Genomic DNA, 19,865 nt, shown 5'->3' with positions numbered 1-19,865 from the left:
CCATTTGGCCTGTCGTGTGCTCTCCGAGTAAGCAACGCAACTGTAGCCACTCCCCTCCCCCCCTTAACCCTGCACGTTCTTCCTTTCCTGATAACAATCCCATTCCCTCTCGAACCCCTCCACTGACCCTCCCTCCCCCACACTCTCAGGCAGCGCGTTCCAGATCCTAACCCCTCGATTCACCCTCCCTCCCCCACACTCTCAGGCAGCGCGTTCCAGACCCTAACCCCCTCGATTGACCCTCCCTCCCCCACACTCTCAGGCAGCACGTTCAGGACCCTAACCCCTCGATTGACCCTCCCTCCCCCACACTCTCAGGCAGCACGTTCCAGATCCTATCCCCCCGATTGACCCTCCCTCCCCCACACTCTCAGGCAGCACGTTCCGGACCCTAACCCCTCGATTGACCCTCCCTCCCCCACACTCTCAGGCAGCACGTTCCAGACCCTAACCCCTCGATTGACCCTCCCTCCCCCACACTCTCAGGCAGCACGTTCTGGACCCTAACCCCTCGATTGACCCTCCCTCCCCCACACTCTCAGGCAGCACGTTCCAGATCCTATCCCCCCGATTGACCCTCCCTCCCCCACACTCTCAGGCAGCGCGTTCCAGATCCTAACCCCTCGATTGACCCTCCCTCCCCCACACTCTCAGGCAGCGCGTTCCAGATCATAACCCCTCGATTGACCCTTCCTCCCCACACTCTCGGCAGTGCGTTCCAGATCCTAACCCCTCGCTGTTTTAAAAAGTTTCTCCTCGTGTCTCCGTCATTTACCCATCGCCTTCAATCTGTGTCCCTCTGCTTCTCCATCCTTCCGCCAATGGGAACAGTTTCACCCTACCCACTCTGTCCCAGGCCCCCTCACAATTTTGAACACCTCGGTCAAATCTCCCCTCGACCTTTCCCGATAAGAATCCCGTTCCCTCTCGAACCCCTTGACTGACCCTCCCTCCCCCATACTCCAAGGAGAACAGTCCCAACTTCTCCAATCGATCCACGGAACTGAACTTCCTCAGCTCTGGAACCATTCTCGTGAACACCACATGGTCACGATGATCTCAAGAGCGCTGGCTTTTGCTTCTCCGGCCTCGGTGATACAGGGGGGTGGGGCGGTGGGGTGAGGGGCTTCGGTTACGCGGAGAGAGCAGGGAGTCGAGGATTGTTCTCCTTAAAAAGAAAGCTAAGAGGAGGTGCACCAGAGTGCCGCTAGAAATGTAGAAGCCCAATTGCCAAGAGAAGGCGGAGAAACTGTGGCTGTTCTTGGAGCCAAGGAGGCTGAGAGGAGATTTAATCGAGGCGCTCAAGATCAGGAAGGGTTTTTGGCAGAGTAATTAGGGAGAAACAGAAGGGTCAGCTACCAGAGGACACATGCAGGTGGTGAACGGCAGCAGAGGAGAAACCGCTTGATGCAGCAAGTTAGGATACGATGATCCTAGCCGCGGCTCAGAGGCAGACAGTTGGGGGTGCAGACCCCGCGCCCAGCACGACACTCTGGGGAGTGCTAGCGTCCGGGTGAGACGTTCAACCCGCGCCGTGGCAGCAAAACAGAGCGAAGGAGTCATCCCCCCCGTCCCGTATCCTGGCCCACACATGTTCCCTCCACCAACATCGCAAAACGCGGGCGATCTTGTGCACCGCGGGATCGTGCTGTGCGCAAATCGGTCGACCACACTTCAAAAGCGCGGCGCTGGAACTTGGGAGGACATCTGGCGGTTGCTTTAAGATCACAAGGAATGGGAGCAGGAGGCGGCCATTTGGCCCCTCGAGCCTGCTCTGTCATTCGATAAGATCACAGCCGCCTCATCGATCAAAGATCTGTCTAACTTAGCCTTCAATATATTCAATGCCCCGGCCTCCACTGCTCTCTTGGGGTGGGGGGGGGGGGGGGGGGGGGGGGATTCCACAGACTGACCAACCTCTGAGAAAAATCAGAGATTCATAAGAGGCCAAAATTGGAGGAGCACAGGGTTCGGAGGGCGAGATTGCAGAGACTGGCAGGACTGTGGGAGTGGGTTGGGGGAGAAATTGGGGCCACGGAGTGATTTGAAAACAAGTTTTTAAATCAAGGTGCCGCTTAAGCGGATTGGTCTTGCATTCGTCAGGACAAACACAAGAACGTCAAATTTCATACCGCACTCCTCAGGACAAACACAAGAACACCAAATTTCATACCGCACTCCTCAGGACAAACACAAGAACACCAAATTTCATACTGCACTCCTCAGGACAAACACAAGAACACCAAATTTCACACTGCACCCATCAGGACAAACACAAGAACACTAAATTTCATACCGCACTCATCAGGGCAAACGCAAGATTTTAATCTCGCACCCATCAGAGTAGATCAGCCAGCACAGGGGTGATAGGGCAAAGGGACTCAGTGTGAGTTAGGACGCAGGGGCAGCAGTGTTTCAGGTCAGCTGAGATTTTCAGAGGGTAGAATGCAGCAGGCAAGCCGGCCAGGAGCACGTCAAGTCTCACGGTGACGGAGTTACGAATGAGGGTTTCAAACAGACGAGTTGAAACTGGGACGAACTCCCTGCGAGTCGTTTCTCCCGCAGCCTGGAACTGAACTTCAGTCTTACATCAGTTTGTTTTAAAGAAACAGATTCGCTTGCTTTTGTGGATTCAATTAAGAAATGGGCGTGGGCCATTCCTGAAGCCAAGCCAGTCACCCCCACAGCTTATAATTACATCCCCCACCGCTGACACCCTCCCCTCGGGCAAATCTGCCCTCCCCCGGGAACGACGCCACGGCACTCAGGAACAACATCGACGTGACACGCTCTCACAGCTCTCAAATGCTTTCTCCAGCCAGGTGAGCTCTCGGGGGGGCGGAAAAGGCGGCCCATTTTTCTCAGTTTTTAATCCTTTCACTTCCATTTCCTCTTCCCCCACTTGGGGGATGGGGGAGAAACAAAACAGAATTTCAGATTTCCTTCCTGGCATCACCCCTCAACAGTCTAGTTTCAAACAGTCGCTCAGTAGCGTAGAATTTGAATATTGCTTAAAAACAGACGTGCTACCAAAATGGATTGCTCTTGCATTCAGCAGGGTAAACACAAGAACGCCATATTTCATCCTGCACTCATCAGGACAAACACAAGAACGCCAAATTTCATACTACACCCATCAGGACAAACACAAGAACATCAAATGTCATACTACACCCATCAGGACAAACACAAGAACGCCAAATTTCATACTGCACCCATCAGGACAAACACAAGAACGCCAAATTTCATACTACACCCATCAGGACAAACACAAGAACGCCAAATTTCATACTGCACTCATCAGGACAAACACAAGAACACCAAATTTCACACTGCACTCATCAGGACAAACACAAGAACACCAAATTTCACACTGCACTCATCAGGACAAACACAAGAACACCAAATGTCATACTGCACTCATCAGGACAAACACAAGAACACCAAATTTCATACTGCACTCATCAGGACAAACACAAGAACACCAAATGTCAAACTGCACTCATCAGGACAAATGCAAGAACGCCAAATTTCACACTGCACTCATCAGGACAAATGCAAGAACGCCAAATGTCATACTGCACTCATCAGGACAAACACAAGAACACCAAATTTCATACTGCACTCATCAGGACAAATGCAAGAACGCCAAATGTCATACTGCACTCATCAGGACAAGCGTAAGAACACCAAATTTCATACTGCACTCATCAGGACAAATGCAAGAATGCCAAATTTCAAACGACCAGCATAAACTGCTGTGATTATTTGAGTATGAATAAACCCAAGGTTTGTACAACAGCCTTCTCAGCTTGTCCTGCACATTGAAAGGCTTGGTAAGTACAAGCCCTCTGTTCCTGCACCCCTTTCAAATTGGACCATTTCATTAACATCGCCCCTCATTCTTCTGCCCACAGTATTATCGCCTCACACCTCTGTGTTAAACTGTATCTGCCACGTGCCTGCCCATTTCACCAGTCCAAGTGTTGCCAAAGTCTATTACCGTCATCCTTGTTGTTAACAACATTTCCGTGGTTCAGGTCACCAGCAAATTTTGAACTGGTTCTCCTGTGTACCTAAGTCCGGGTCATTGAGATATCGAAAGGAGCAATGGTCCCAATACTGACCCTCAGGAGGGAGGTGGGAGTAGCAACAGCACTGCCCATCTCCCTCCAGTCTGGAAAAAGAATCAGTCACCATGACTCGTTCGCTTTCTCTCCCTCAGCCAACACCGCCAGATCTTACCACCAATCACACGGCGGTGACAAGCACAGGAGGAGCCCATTCACCCCATCTTGGGTGCACTGGCTCTCCGAGTGAGCGCTGCACTGAGTGCCACTCCCCTGCCTCCACTTGCACATTCTTCCTTTTCAGATAACAACCCAACTCCCTCTTGAAAGCCTCGGCTGACCCTGCCTCCACCACACACTCCGGCACCAGTGGGAATACTTTCTCCCCATCAACTCTGTCCAGACCCCTCATCATTTTCAATACTTCTAGCCAATCTCCTCTCAACCTTCTCTTAGGAAGAAAAGAATTAGGAGCCGGAGTAGGTCACTCCACTCCTTGAGCCTGCTCTGCCATCCAATTAGGTCCTGGCTGATTTTCTACCTCCAACTTTCCCACACTATCCCCATATCCCTTGATGACTTTAAGATGTAAAAATCTATTGATCCCTGTCTTGAACGTAATAACTGAGCCTCCTCATCTCTCTGGGAGAATTAGGGAATTTAAAGGCTGATGATGACCATGTAGCCATTGTCGATTGTTGTAAAAACCCATCTGGTTCATTAATGTCCTTTAGGGAGGGAAATCTGCCGTCCTTACCTGGTCTGGCCTACAAGTGACATCAGACCCACACCCATGTGGTTGACTCTTAACTTCCCTCTCAACAAGGGCAATTAGGGATGTGCAATAAACGCTGGCCTAGCCAGCGATGCCGACATCCTATGAATGAATAAAAAAAAAAAATTCACCACTCTCTGAGTAAAGAAATTCCTCCTTATTTCAGTCACTAAATGGCCTACCCCTTATTCTGAGACTGTGTCCCCTGGTTCTAGACTCCACTCACCCCTCACCCCCGCCACTCCCATCATCACCACCAGCCAGGGGAATCATCCTCCCCGTACCTACTCGGTAAGAGTTTCGTACGTTTCAATGAGATCATCTCCCTTGCTTCTAAACTCCCCAGAGAATACAGGCCCAGTCTCCTCAATCTCTCCCTCACACGACAATCCCGCCATCCCAGGGGCCAGTCTGGTGAGCCTTCATTGTACTCCCTCCATGGCCAGTGCATCCTTCCTTAGATAAGGAGACCAAGGCGGCACACAGTACTCCAGGTGCGCTCTCGCCGAGGCTCTATAGAACTGCAGCAAGACATCTTTACTCCTGTACTCATATCCCCTTGATAAAGGCCAACGTGCCTCCCTTATTGCTTGCTGCACCCGCATGTTAGCTTTCAGCAACTCATGATCCAGGTCTCTCCGGACATCTTCCCAATCTCTCCCCATTTAATGAAGACTCTACACTTACGTTTTCCAGGCTAAGTTGGATGAATTTACATTTTTCCCACATTATATTCCATCTGCCACGGTCTTGCCCACTCGCTAAGCTGGTCTAAAACCCTTCCCCGATCTAAATCCCCTCCCCATCAACAAACTTGGGAACGTTACATTTGGACACCACGTCCAAATCGTTGATATAGACTGTGAATAGCTGGGGCCCCCAAGCACTGGTCTTCTCAAAGGAAGACAGTCCCATCTTCTCCAATGTATCCACAGAACTGAAGTCCCTCATCCCTGGAGCCATTCTTCAGAATCCTAATCCCCGGAACTATTCTCACGAACGCCAGAGGTCTAACCAGGAGCAAGACAGACGGGGGGGGGGGGCATGAGGGAAGGGATTCCAGAACTTGGGGTCCAGGCAGCTGAAGGCACAGCAGTGAACGACGGAGCAACTAAAAACCAGGGCGCGCGCAAGAGGTCGTGGACGCAGAGATTCTGGTAAGGCTGTGGGAGATGCAGAAGGTCAGGGAGAAGGAGAGAGGGGCAGCATACAGGGCCACGGACAGTTTTGGAATACAGGAGAGTGGGGGATGGGCAGCAGGCCACAACTGGAGGAGCTCAGAGATGTGCGAGAGCGGGAGGAGGTGAAAAAAGATGGATCTTGGAGCGTTTTGGCAGGGAGAGAGCAGGCCAGGGAGGTATCTCAACATGAGGGTGAGAATGTTTTTTTTTTAAAATATCGAGCGTTGGTGGAGCCAGAGAAGGGTAGGAGCACAAGGGGCTGATAAATCTGTTCCAGATTTATAACAAATGGAGCAACCCACTCCAAACCTTCCTCTGGTAACTGAGGGTTCATTCAGGCACCCTGCTTTTGTAAAAAGGAAACAATAACGCATAATGAAACCTGCTGATGTCAAAGATCAGGGCGGTGGGAAGGCAAGGGTGGGGCTGAGGGCCCCAAGAAGGAAGAGCTGCTCGATATCCCAATGAAGTATCGGAGGTAGCAGCCCAAAGTCCGTTTGCCCGCCTGTCCAAAGGTTGTGAGGGTTGTTGGCAGTACAGCGAGCTGTCTCAGAGGGTCAACAGGACGTTATAAAGGCTGCTTACACGATTGGACCGGGAGACAGGGTGAACATCTCCACCGGACGTTGTGCCTCTCCAGTCCAGCTGCTGGACAGCACCTTTAAATACACATCACTCCACAGCAGAGCCTTCCATCACCCTGCCCTTGACCCCAGTTCCGTGGAACTCAACTCCTGACGGGAACAAGCCCCCCGTATCATTCTTCCGGCCGGAATAATCTGACAGCTGTGGGTGGGGGTGGGGGGGGGGAGGAATGTACATACACAATTCTATGAATGGGCAGGGCGTGGGGTGAGAAAAGAGAGGAGTGTACATGTCCAATTCTGTGAATAGGGGAAGTGGGAGAGGAGTTTATATACATAATTCTGTGAATAGGGGAAGTGGGGGAGGAGTGTACATACACAATTATTTGAATGGGGAGAGAAGTGTACAAGCTGGGGTTCATCCTTCCTTCTCACACAGTTACAACATTGCCCATTCCCACCCCTGCCTCAGCTCATCCAAGTCTCAGTTACCTCACGGCTTCATAACTCCAATACCTTGCCACTCTTCTTGTTGTCCTGCAGTGACGCCCGGTCAGGCAGCATCTCAGTTTTACAAGTTATACCCTCATCACCAAATCCCTCTGTTTCTCGCCCCCTCCCTAACTCCAACCCCCCTCCCTCTCTGTAACCTCCTCCAGTCCCTACACCTCTATCTCTGTAACATCCTCCAGCCCTTACACCCCTCCCTATCTCTGTAACCACCTCCAACCCCGACAACCCTCCCTATCTCTGTAAACTCCTCCAGCCCCGACACCCCTCCCTATCTCTGTAACCTCCTCCAGTCCCCAACAACCCTCCCTATCTCTGTAACCTCCTCCAGGCCCTACAACCCTCCCTATCTCTGTAACCTCCTCCAGCCCCTACAACCCTCCCTATCTCTGTAACCTCCTCCAGCCCCTACAACCCTCCCTATCGCTGTAACCTCCTCCAGCCCCTACACCCCTCCGAGATATCTGCACTCCTCCAATACCGGCTTCTTGCCGGAACGCCAACTGCTCTCCCCCCACCCGCCCCCCAACTCCGATTTCCACCATTCCGCCTTTGGAGCCGTGCATTCAGGCATCCCAGCCCGAAGCTCCGGAATTCTCTCCCCAACCCCCATCTCTCCCCATTTCAGACGCTCTGCAAAAACGCACTGAGCGCGGTCGGCCTGTGTCCCAACATCTCGCTTTGCGGCTTGCTATCGAAACATTCGCTTGGCGGCGCTCCAGCGTGGAAATTACGGGATGCTTGCCCCCACGGGGAGGGCACTGTCTAAATCCAACGCTTCTTGCCAACCAAACGGGGCGACATTCTCCGGAACATTCCAAAGCCATCCCTGGTCCCCACACAAGCGGGAGCAGGAGGCCACCATCAAGCCGGCTTCCCCATTCAAGGCCGATCTTGGGCTTCAACTCCAGTCTCCCGCCCCTCTCCCTGCATCCCCTCGGTTCCCCGCGGCAAACCTCTCTTACGCCACCTCGAACACGCGCGGCGGCGGAGCACCCACGGCCTTCCGGGGTAGAGAATTCCGAAGATTCGCGGCCCTCCAAGTGAAGAAATCTCTCATCTCACCCCACCTCGGGGCAGTGAGCTGAGCTACATCGAGGGCCAGAGGCGAGACCATACAAAGGAGAGGGATCCACATCGCATAGCATTACACGTGTTTGCTGACAACACAAAGCTAAGTTAGTGAGTAAGCTGTGAGGAGGCTGTGAGAAGGTTAAGTGAATTTTTTTCTTTTAAATTCATTCACGGGATGTGGGCGTCGCTGGCTGGGCCCAGCATTTATTGCCCATCCCTAATTGCCCCTTGAGGTGGTGGTGGGTGAGCCGTCTTCTTGAGCCGCTGCAGTCCCCGTGTGGTGTAGGTACACCCACAGCGCTGCTAGGGAGGAAGTTCCAGGATTTTGACCCAGCGACAGTGAAGGAACGGCCGATATATTTCCAAGTCGGGATGGTGAGTGGCTCGGAGGGGAACTTCCAGGTGGTGGTGTTCCCCATGTGTCTGCTGCCCTTGTCCTTCTAGATGGTAGAGGTCGTGGGTTTGGGCGGCGCTATCGAAGGAGCCTTGGTGAGTTGCTGCCAGTGCATCTTGTAGATGGTACACACACTGCTGCCCCTGTGCGTCGGTGGTGGAGGGAAGTGAATGTTTGTGGATGGGGTGCTGATCAAGTGGGGGCTGCTTTGTCCTGGACGGTGTCGAGCTTCTTGAGTGTTGTGGGAGCTGCACTCATCCAGGCAAGTGGAGAATATTCCAACAAAATCCTGACTGGTGTCTTGTAGATGGTGGACAGGCTTTGGGGAGTCAGGAGGTGAGTTACTCTCCGCAGGATTCCCAGCCTCTGACCTGCTCTTGTAGCCACAGTATTTATATGGCTGGTCCCAGTTCAGTTTCTGGTCAATGGTGGATCCCACCCTCCCCTCCCCATGATTTTAATGATGCTAATGTCAGTGAATGTCAACGGGAGATGGTTAGGTCTTCTCTGACTGAGCGGGCAAGCAGGTGGCAGCTGGAGTTTCACATGGACATGGACTTCACATGTGAAGTCATTGACTTTGTCAGGAGGAAGTGAAAAGCAATTTTTAAAAAAAAGATGAGAAGCTTTTACACTTTGGTCAGATTTAAAATCCTGAGCAAGAGATGCAGGGGAGGGTGGGAAACGCAAGTCGGAACTACTATTTATTTTAAACGCAGAGAGGGGTAACGACCTGGGGGGCTCGCTGTCCACAGGGAAGGGTGTGGGGGGGGGGGGGGGGGGGGAACGAGCAGGGCACAGGGTTGACCGGGTCGCTCCACGGGGCTGAATGGCCTCCTCCTGTACCGTACACGGCTCTACTCTGAAGGGACCTGTGGGCTCCTTGCATGGCAAGTGCAGAAACTTAACATGCAGGAGTAGCAGGCAATGAGGAAGGCAACTGGCACATTAACCTTCCGGGCATGAGGGGACTCTCCTCCTATTGAGTAGGTGAGACCCATGTTGCCTGGAGTTTAGGGGAATAAAAGGGGATTGCATTGAAACAGATAGTTATTGGAAAGCTAGCATCAACTTGCTGACACGTATGCAGTCCCTTAGGGGCTCCGCAGGGCTTGGTCCTGCGTCTCTGGCTGTTTGTGGTACATCTTGACGATTTAAAACACAAAGGCTTGGGGCGGGGAGGGGAGGGGGTGGGGCGGGTGTGTGTGTGTGGGGTTAAGAAAAGGTGTGGACCACCTAAAACCTGACCAGGCGGGTTGACAGCCAGGATGAAAGCCGTCGGCTGCGGGGAGGTGTCAACAGGCTGGGCAGGTGGGCAGAGAAGTGGCAAGTGCAGTTTAATCGGGTGGAGCGTGAGGCTAACGCATTCGGGGAGGGCTAATGAGGCAAGCGAGTCCACACTGACCGGTAGGATAGTGAGAGAAGCTGGGGAGGAACAGAGGAACAGATCCCTGAAGGGAGCAGGACAGCTCAGTGAGGCGGGAAACCCGTTATCAACCGAGGCTTCGAGTTATCAGAGCAGGGAACCGCCTAAAATGGTAGTTAGAGCACAGCTGGAGTACTGCGTCCAGCTCTGCTCGCCGCATTAAAGGAACAACGCGCTCACACTTGTGAGGGTACAGAGGAGGTTTACACAGGGCATGATCAGGATTAGAGAATTTTAGCAATGATTGGACAGGCTGGGGCTCTTTTTGGAAACGAGGGCAAGATTCAATCGACGTGTCCAAAGTGAGGAGGGGTCCCGGATAGAGCGGGTAGGAAGGACCTAACCCTCTGAGCAGGGAGGTCAGTGACCAAGGGGAAGGGGTTTAACATAATTGGAAGGTACAAGGGCGAGTCAGGAAGTAATTCTTTTCCACAGAGCGGTAGCGGTGATTTGGAACCCACAGCGGTGGCCGAGGCAGAAGCCCACGTCGCAGCCAAACACTTGGGGTTGGCACCGGGGGTGCGGTAGCCTCCGGGGCTACGGTACCGGGGGGGGGGGGGGGGGGGGGGGGGCTGCAGGATGGGACGGGGCTGGTTACAGCCGACACGGACAAGATGGGCACAATGGCCTCCACCGCCACCCTAAATCTGACACGCCCAACATTTAAACAAGTAACGTGCCCCACCCCGCCCCCCCATCCTCCTCCCCCGGGGGGCGCTCCACAGGGAGTGGAAACCGAGCACCGTTGGCCACCGAGCCACGGGCGGAGATGCAGGTGGGGTTAAAGGTCGGTTAAAGGGACAGGCTGCTGAGGAAGGGCAGGGCAGTTTCTCAGGTCGGGGTGGGGGGTGGGGGGAGACAGGGCCAGGGGGGAGATTTGAAGAGGAGGATAAAAGATTTCAAATTGGAGGTGGTGGGCGGAGGGAGGGAGGGAGGGAGGGAGGGAGGGAGGGGTGCCTCCAGGAGGCTGCTGATCTCATTGCCGGACAGGCAGGAGCGATAACGCTGCTGATTCACCTCCCCCAGAGAGTCCGGGTGAAGCCGACCAGAATACACGTGGGACCAATCGCTTGCGGAATCTGACATCCTTACAGGGCTCGCTGATCAGCCACTCGAGACAGTCGTGGCCGGTCAGGCGCACTCTCGCCGCAGAGTTAGCAGGTCCCAGTGGGGGCACCGGCGGTGTCGCAGTTATGAAACGGGGCTGGCAATCCAGAGGGACAGGCCAATGCCCTGGAGGGGGGCACATGGGTTCGAATCCCACCGGTGGCGGCCGGGGGAAATTTAAATCCAATCAATAAAATCCGGGATCGAAAGCGAGTCTCAGCGGTGGTGACCAGGCAACTCCCGGCATCCGGCTCACCGAGGTCCTCGAGGGGAGGGAAGTCTGCCCTCCTTACCCGCTCCGGCCTACAGGCGACTCCAGCCGCCCGCAGCCGGGCGGTCGGCTCTTGAATTTTGAGGAATGGAGTAGGGAGGGGGCTCTGGCCTATGTCCAGCTCGATATTTAGCACCCCCCTCCCCCTCGCCCCACAGTCAATGTCACAAAAGCAGATGATTTGCTGTCGCTGTTTGTGGGAGCTTGCTGTGCGCAAACCGACTGCTGAGTCTCCGACGTTACGGCAGCGCTGACGCTTCGAGAGCGCAGCATTGGCTGGAAAGGCTTTGGGGTGGCTTGAGGTCACGAAAGGCGCTAGACAAACGCAGCAGCTGCCCTCCAGGGAGGGCCCGCCCGACGCGAGTGGTCGGGCGCTCTCCAAGCATTTATCTACGAGGGCCCCACCCGCATCCCCCGTCCCGCCGGGCCTGGAGCTCGGCAAAGGTGCCCCAGCTATTCCACTGCCGAAACCGTCGTCAGTGCCTTAGGTACCTCGATACTTGACTGTTCCCCATGCCCCGCCTCTGGCCAGATTTCACCACCCCCCCACCCCCATTTTGGAGGTCAACTTCAGCTCGCCCCAAACTTGACTGCCCTGTACCCTAACCTCCACCAAGTTCCCGCTCATTCTGTGCTCGCCCCCCCACCACCCCCTACCCCTCCCCTCAACCTGCAATATAGCTCCAGGCCTGGCCATGCCTTGATTTTCAAATTCTTAATCGTGTGTTCAAACCCGCCCATGGGTCTCGTGCCTCCAGCCCTCACCATCTCTGCACCCCTTTGAGATCTCTGGGCTCCTGCAATGCTGGGGTCTTGCGCGATCGAGCTTTCAGTCACCTGCTCTTGGCTCTCCCGGTGGGCTTTGCTGTGAAACTCGCCCCCGTGAATCCCCTTTGGGATGTTTCACTCTGTGACAAGGGGCTACGTAAAGCTAAGATGGTGCTAAAGGTGTCCAGTTCTACGTAAGGATTACTATAAGTTGCTAGCAGGGATGGGCCCGTGGCCAAGTGCAGGACGTCACATAGACAGGGACTCGAGCAGTGAGCCACGGTGGCAATGGAGTCAAAGGACCCTGGGTTCCAGGCCAACTCCACAGACTCAAGCCTTATTTCAAGCCGCGCGGCCGGAGGGTCGGTGCTGAGGGAGCGCCGCGCGGCCGGAGGATCGGTGCTGAGGAGCGCCGCGCGGCCGGAGGGCCGGTGCTGAGGGAGCGCCGCGCGGCCGGAGGGCCGGTGCTGAGGGAGCGCCGCGCGGCCGGAGGGCCGGTGCTGAGGGAGCGCCGCGCGGCCGGAGGGCCGGTGCTGAGGGAGCGCCGCGCGGCCGGAGGGCCGGTGCTGAGGGAGCGCCGCGCGGCCGGAGGGCCGGTGCTGAGGGAGCGCTGCGCTGCCGGAGGGCCGGTGCTGAGGGAGCGCCGCGCTGCCGGAGGGCCGGTGCTGAGGGAGCGCCGTACCAATTGAAACGCTGCCTATTGGACAGGACATTAAACTGGGGGCCCCACTTGCCCTCTTGGGCGGACTGACAAATCCAAAGAACAGCCGAAGGGGCTTCCTGCTCCCCCCATCTCCCCCTCCAACCAGCGCCCTGGGGCCAATATCCCTCAACCTAGGCCAGAAAGAGAGTACGTGGAGGTGACTGTATTCGCTGTCGTGGGGGTTTGCTGTGCACAGGTTAGCGGCTTCATTTACTGTGTGAGCACAGCGGCTCCCACCTTCAGAAACATTTGATTGGCTTCAAAGCATCTTGGGATGCCCCAAGGTTGCGAAAGGCGCTATACAAATTCTCTTGCTTTACCATCAACTGTGAAAGGCCACGTCCCCCGACAGCCCCACTCATTTTCCTCCCGCTGCGACGCACTGATTCAGGAAGCGCTTTCGCACCGCCCAAACGGGAAAGAGCCCCCCCCCCTCAAAACTTCACCCTCCCAACCCACTCCCAGTCCGAATAAACCGGGTTCCGAGGCGCGCACGTATGCCGCAGCAATGTTACTTCATGTTACAGAACGGGCACAGACCGCTCGGCCCCTCTGCTCCGTGGTGTTCCTACCCCACACCGGCCTTCTCCCCCTCTTCATTTCCCCACCCCTCCCCCCCCATCCATTAAGATGTATTTGGATGTGCACTTGCGATGCCATGGCAAACGAGGCTGTGGGCCTAGTACTGGAAAATGGGGATTAGAATAGTTAGGTACTTGTTGGACCGGCGTAGACTCGATGGGCCGAAGGGCCTTTTTCTGTGCTGTAGACCTCTATGACTCCATATCCACAACTCCTTCTATTCCTTCCTCCCTCATGCATTTATCCAACTTCAACCTCTCTCCCCCCGCCTTAAATCTAACACGATTTATCTCACGCACTCCCCGTGGGAGCGAGTTGCACATTCGCCCCGCTCTCCGGGGTAAAGACGTTTCTCCCCAATCCCCCATTGGGATTTATTAGTGACTCTCGTATAGTGATGGACCACATCCCCCCCCGCCCACCAGTTCTGGTCTCGCCCGCAAGGAGGGAAACATCCACGCGATGGCTCAACTTACACAATCTTAACCTCGAACCCCCCTCGCAGACCACCAGCTCCCCTCTCCCCACCCCCACGCGGTCGCCCCTCCTCTGAAGGGTACTGCCCCAGAGCCTGTTCGTCCTTTCTCTCCCCCCCCCCCCACCCCCAACCCCCCACCCCAGGAACGAGGGGTTAAATCTGATATCGCACAAGCCAGGCTTCCTTTTGCATCTTCTGAAGTGACTCCACATCCTCTACTTCTATGTGAAAAAACAACACTCACTCACACACAATCTCCCTTCCCTATTCGAGTCGTGGCAGATTTTTTTTTAAACTGTCAAGTTTAAGCAAGCACTAATTTTTTTCCTCTCTGAAAGCGAGGCAGGCATCAGATGAGCGCGTCAGGCTAGAAGACAGCCGAGTGGAGCAGGGGAGAAAGAGAGGGGGGATTTGCACGGCTTCCTTTCATAGATAAACCACAACCGTGTATCCCGTCACCGGGAGACTGCTTACCTCCAGGGCCTCCAGCGTTGGGAAGCTGGTGATGGCAAACCCATCGATGATATCCTCCTCGCAGGACGTGGACTCCCTCCTCCTGCGCCTGGGAGGCCTGGGCCTGGAGGAGCCCGGACCCTCCCCCGTCTCTCGGTCTGACCCAGAGGAGGGCGAGTAGGGCCTGGAGTCCCTGCCCCCAGTCCCGGCCATCTTCCTCTCTCTGTCCCTCTGGGACCGAGACCTCCGGCTCTGGCGATAGCCACCTGCCCTGGGTGGCACTTCCATGTTCGGTTTCACCCGTTTGTCAAAGTTTGTACGGGTTGTCAGTACTGATATAAATATTAAAGGATATTTCTTCTTTTAAAAAAAAAATTAACGTTAAAGTCCACTCCCTTCCCTAAAGTCTTGCTGTCATAGAGAAGAATGTGACGTCCTTTTTCTGTTCTCGTTCCCTTATTACAAGCGCATCCAAAAGTAGACAAACGCAAGAGGAGGTTCCAGAAAGGGGTTTAAAAACCAAAAGCACTGAAGTACAAGGTCTCCTCAGACGCATTCCATGTGTGGGTTAAAGAAACGAGCCTCCTGGAATTATCTTCTCGAGGGATTTCCAAAAGGAAGACAGATATCCTTAGATGGACTTCCTGGAGAGAAGGGAGGGAGGGTGGGAGGGTAGAATTAAAAAAAGGAAAAAGCACGAATCTTGAAGTGGGTGGGAGTGGGGCAAAAAGAGGAGGAAAAAAAATATATATTGCACCTTATAAATGTCCAAGTAGACCCGAGGTTGCTTCTTTGGGATGGACTTTGCTTCTTAAGAAATCAGAGTTGCTGGGGGGGGAGGGGGGGGGAATAAAAAACACACACACACATCCAACGAAATAGGCTTCCCCTCTCTTTTCAGGCTAATTTCCCCAATAATTTACTGCTGCTGGAGGTGGGGAGGGAGGGAGGGGGGGGGGATTCAAAGACAGAGAGAGGAAAAAAAAAGAGGCTTGACTCTAAATCTCGATAAACAAAAGCCAAAAAAAAAAGGGAGAGAGAGAGATTTTGGGGGGAGGGGGAGAGAGAGACAGAATTGAGTCAGTTCCAGAGGAGGAAGGTAGGGAGTGAGGGAGCTAGGGAGTGATGGAGGGAGGGAGCTAGGGAGTGATGGAGGGAGGGAGCTAGGGAGTGATGGAGGGAGGGAGCTGGGGAGTGATGGAGGGAGGGAGCTAGGGAGTGATGGAGGGAGGGAGCTGGGGAGTGATGGAGGGAGGGAGCTGGGGAGTGATGGAGGAAGGGAGCTAGGGAGTGATGGAGGGAGGGAGCTGGGGAGTGATGGAGGGAGGGAGCTGGGGAGTGATGGAGGAAGGGAGCTAGGGAGTGATGGAGGGAGGGAGCTAGGGAGTGATGGAGGGAGGGAGTGAGGGAGTTAGGGAGTATTGGAGGGAGGGAGTGAGGGGAACTTTCCTTGTTTTGGGGGGGTGGGGAGGGTTGCAACTCATACAAGAAAAACAAAAAAGTTGCTGATCCTTTCCAAAAGTGGGTGCTTTTTGGATATAATGGTTAAGAAATGAGAGGGGGGGGTTTTAATGTGTGTGTGTGTAGGGGATTGAGGGGAGGGGGGGGGAATAAATGTCCTCCGACAGTAAGTGAGGTGAGGGGGGTGGTGATGAGGGAGGGCGACCTGCGCCTTTAAGGGAAATGATGAGGGGGGGGTAAAAGGGGGTCAGGGGAGGGGGGTTAATGGCGGCCGGCGCCTCCCGTCCCGTCCCGTCGCCGCTGTTGCTGCCGCCGCCGCCTCCTCCTCCTCGCCGCCGCCTCGGCTGCTCCTCCTCCTCCTTCTCCTCCTGCTCTCGGTGTCTCTGCCGCTCCTCCTCGCTCTCCCCTCCGCGGCCTCATTGGCTCGGGCCGCTCGCCCGCTGGCCCCGCCGCTCGCCCCGCCGCTCTTCCGCCCGCCATCTTGTGGCCGCCGCCTCCGCCGCCGCTGCCGCCGCCGCCACCGCCATTACCAACATGGCGGCCGAGCTTGGAGCTCGCTCCCTTCTCTCCGTGTGTCGATGGGCTTCTTTATATATATATATAGGTGGAGGATTTAAATAACTCCCCGCAATCTCCTCTCGGTCCGCCGCCCTCCTCCTGTCAGCTCCGCCGTCCTTCCGCCCGTCCTCCTCCTCCTCCTCCGCCGCTGCTGCTGCTTTGTCTTCCGCCTCCCCACCCCCTACCTCTTTTCCCCTTCCCCCCACTTCCACTGTCGTCCGTCCGTCCAGCTAGCGAGCGCGCGCGCGCTCACGGTCCGTCTTTTCCCCGACGCCGTGACGTCCGCCAACCCCGCTCCACCAATCGGAAGAAGAAGGGCGTTGACGTCTGGAATTAGTTGGGGGGAGGGGGGAGGGGGGGGGCGGAGACGCGCGCACCGCCGGCGGGCACGCTGACGTCGCTCCGCCCGACGTGGGCACGTCACAGGGAGGACGGACGGGCTTAATGTGTCTTTCCCACACCCACCCCCCCCCCCCAACCCACCGGTTCGGACGCGCTGGCGTCACTGCGTCCGCTCTCCTCCTCCACCCCAACCCCAGATCGCACGCGCTGACGTCATTGCGCCAACCGTACCCAACACAAACACACGCATACACTAGGTGGGGGTGGGGATGGCTCGCTGGCGTGACCCCTCTCCCTATCCCCGCACGGACGCGCTGACGTCACTACGCCAACTCCCTCAACAGACACGCACAAGGGATGGCTTGACAGGTCGGCGCGTTGACATCACTGCATTGCCCCGCCTCCACGTTACGTGCAAGGCACGTGACGTCAATACGCTTACCCACACACGCACACCCCTGGGTGACGGCTGCGGGTTGGCGCGTTGACGACACCGCAATCCCACACCCCCCCCATATGATCGGACGCGCGGACGTCGCTACGTCCGGCCCCCCCCAACACACCATCTCTTCCCCCACCCGCCTCGGACGCACTGACGTTATTACGTCCTCAACACCCCCCCCCAGGCGCAAACACACAGGGGAGCGGGTTGACAGGCCGGTGTCATCGCACCCGCCCCTTTTCCCCAAAACCCTGTTATGACTTGGACGCGCTGACGTCACTACGCCCACACAGTAGACGGCAGGATGAGTCGGCGCATTGACGTCACCGCGCCCTATCCGATCGCTGTGGTGCACGGACGCGTGACGTCACTACGCCAGGAAAGCACCCCCTCCCCCCCTCCCCCCACCCCGGCCCCAACATTGGAAGACAGACTGGTCCGCTGACGTTCAAGATTCCCCTCCCCCTACCAGCCATGTGACGAGCAAACGTCATTACGCTCGCATTCCCCCACACGAGCGCGCGCGCACGCACTCGCGCGCGCGCACTCATGCGGTGATGGGCAGGCGGTCGCGTTGACGTCACCGCAATCCCCACCCCCTTCTGGAAGGCCGACCACGCCCCCCACCACGGGACAGTTTTTTGGAGGGTGGGGGGTGGGTCAGTCACGCTGACATCACGTGCCGGACACGGATTGGTTTGAATCCTCCGGACGTTCGAAAGATAACGGCCGCCCCTGACCCCTAGGTGACCCCTGCTCCCCTCCCCCCCAGCCCCTTGGCCAAGCTGCCATTTTGTTGGCATCTTTGCCCCCCCTCCCCCACCAATCTGCAAACCAACTTACCCCCAGCCATCACCACTGGGGCATGGCACAGCGGGCAGAGTTACCGCTCGACCCACGTCAAAATGCTTCTGCCTCTGAAGCTGTTCCGAGGTAGGACGGGTCGGGGTCGGGGTCAGGGTCAGGGTCGGGGCAGAGGAGGGGGGTTGTGCAGACGCCCTCTCGAACCATCGGCCTGCGGTCGGCACGCATCACACCGGGGCGGGGTTGTTACCAGCGCTGGGGGAGGGAGAGGCCACTCGGCCCGTCGTGTCAGTGCCGGCTCTCCAAATGAACATTTCACCTGGCGCCACTCCATCTCCCCACCCCCCCCACCACCAGCCGCTCCCCCAACCTTCCCCCGTTAACCCTGCCCATTCCTCCTCTCCCGATAACAATCCCATTCCCTCTCGAACCCCTCAATTGACCCTCCCTCCCCCACACTCTCAGGCAGCGCGTTCCAGACCCTAACCCCTCGATTGACCCTCCCTCCCCCACACTCTCAGGCAGCACGTTCCAGATCCTAACCCCTCACTGCGTGAAGAAGTTTCTCCTCGTGTCTCCGTCGCTCCTTTTACCCATCGCCTTCAATCCGTGTCCCTCTGCTTCTCCATCCTTCCCCCAATGGGAACAGTTTCTCCTCATCCACTCTGTCCCAGACCCACTCACGATTTTGAACACCTCGATCAAATCTCCTCTCGACCTTCTCTTCTCCGAGGAGAACAATCCCAACTTCTCCAATCGATCCATGGAACTGAAGTTCCTCGTCCCTGGAACCGTTCTCGTGAATCTTTCCTGCACTCTCTCTCTCTCTCTCTAATTCCCTCAAATCCTTCCTAAAGTGTGGAGCCCAGAACTGGACACAATACTCTAGTTGGGACCAAATGAGTGTTTTATACAAGTTCAATAACACCTCCTTGCTCTTGTGCCCTATGCCCCTATTACTAAAGCCCAGCGTACTGTCTGCTTTATTAACCGCTCTCTCGACCAGTCCTGCAACCTTCAATAATTTATACACATATACCCCCAGTTCCCTCTGTTCCTGCCTTTCCCCCTACCCAACCGCTCCCCCCACCAGCTTTAGAGATGTCCCCTCCCCACACTATAAGGGTAGCACACCATATATTCAAACCCTTGGCACTCACCGGCAAGACGCAAGGCTCAAGAGATGCCCAAGCTAGAAGGTTCCTCTTCCCATTAGCCAACACCCTTGGTGCCAGTTGGCATGAGGAATGCGTCAGAGATGCCCCCCCCCCCACCCTCCCTACGCGAATATGGTTGCACGCCATCTATCCAAACCATTGGCGCCCATTGACAGGACACACGGTTCAGAGGTGCTACCCCTCCTCTCCCAACCACTGCCCCACCCCCCAATAGTAGAAGGTTTGCACTGCCCATTACCCAAGCCACTGGCACAAGTTGGCAGGACACACAGTTCCAAGATGCCATCCCTCCCCTGCACGCTGGAAGGTTTGCAAGGCATTTGCCCAAACCACTGGCAAAGGTTGGTGACACCCAGGGTCAGGAGAACGACATTCGGCCCCTCGAGCCTGCTCCGCCATTCAGTACTATCCTCTGCCTCAAATCCTCCCTCCCGCCCGCTCCCCGTATCTCTCGATTCCCTGAGAGACCGAAAACCTCTCGATCCCGGTCTGGAATGTCCTCAATGACGCAGCATCCACAACCCTCTGGGGTAGAGAAACCCAAAGATTCACGACCCTCTGAGTGAAGAAATATCTCTTTGGCTCAGTCCAAAGTGCCTGAGAGTGTGGGGGAGGGAGGGTCAATCGAGGGGTTAGGATCTGGAACGCGCTGCCTGAGAGTGTGGGGGAGGGAGGGTTAATCGAGGGGATAGGATCCGGAACAC

At 55.9% G+C, this 19,865-nt stretch overlaps 1 protein-coding gene across 1 annotated transcript in view; it reads right to left on the bottom strand.

Annotated features, from left to right (window-relative positions):
- LOC144676485 (autism susceptibility gene 2 protein homolog) overlaps nucleotides 1–15,413 on the bottom strand; it is a gene marked incomplete at its 3' end in the record, with an annotated part of 54,449 nt that extends 39,036 nt beyond the window's left edge. Inside the window, exon 1 of the mRNA XM_078536888.1 lies at nucleotides 14,398–15,413. Within this exon, the coding sequence (XP_078393014.1) occupies nucleotides 14,398–14,664 (267 nt within the window). The remainder of the gene's footprint in view (nucleotides 1–14,397) is intronic.
- Nucleotides 15,414–19,865: the final 4,452 nt, after the last annotated feature.

The sequence above is a fragment of the Cetorhinus maximus genome, unplaced genomic scaffold (genome assembly GCF_964194155.1).
Source record: "Cetorhinus maximus unplaced genomic scaffold, sCetMax3.hap1.1 HAP1_SCAFFOLD_1631, whole genome shotgun sequence".
NCBI lineage: Eukaryota > Metazoa > Chordata > Chondrichthyes > Lamniformes > Cetorhinidae > Cetorhinus > Cetorhinus maximus.
Note: the sequence above shows the minus strand (reverse complement) of the source record. Positions and strands in the feature narration are given on the sequence as shown.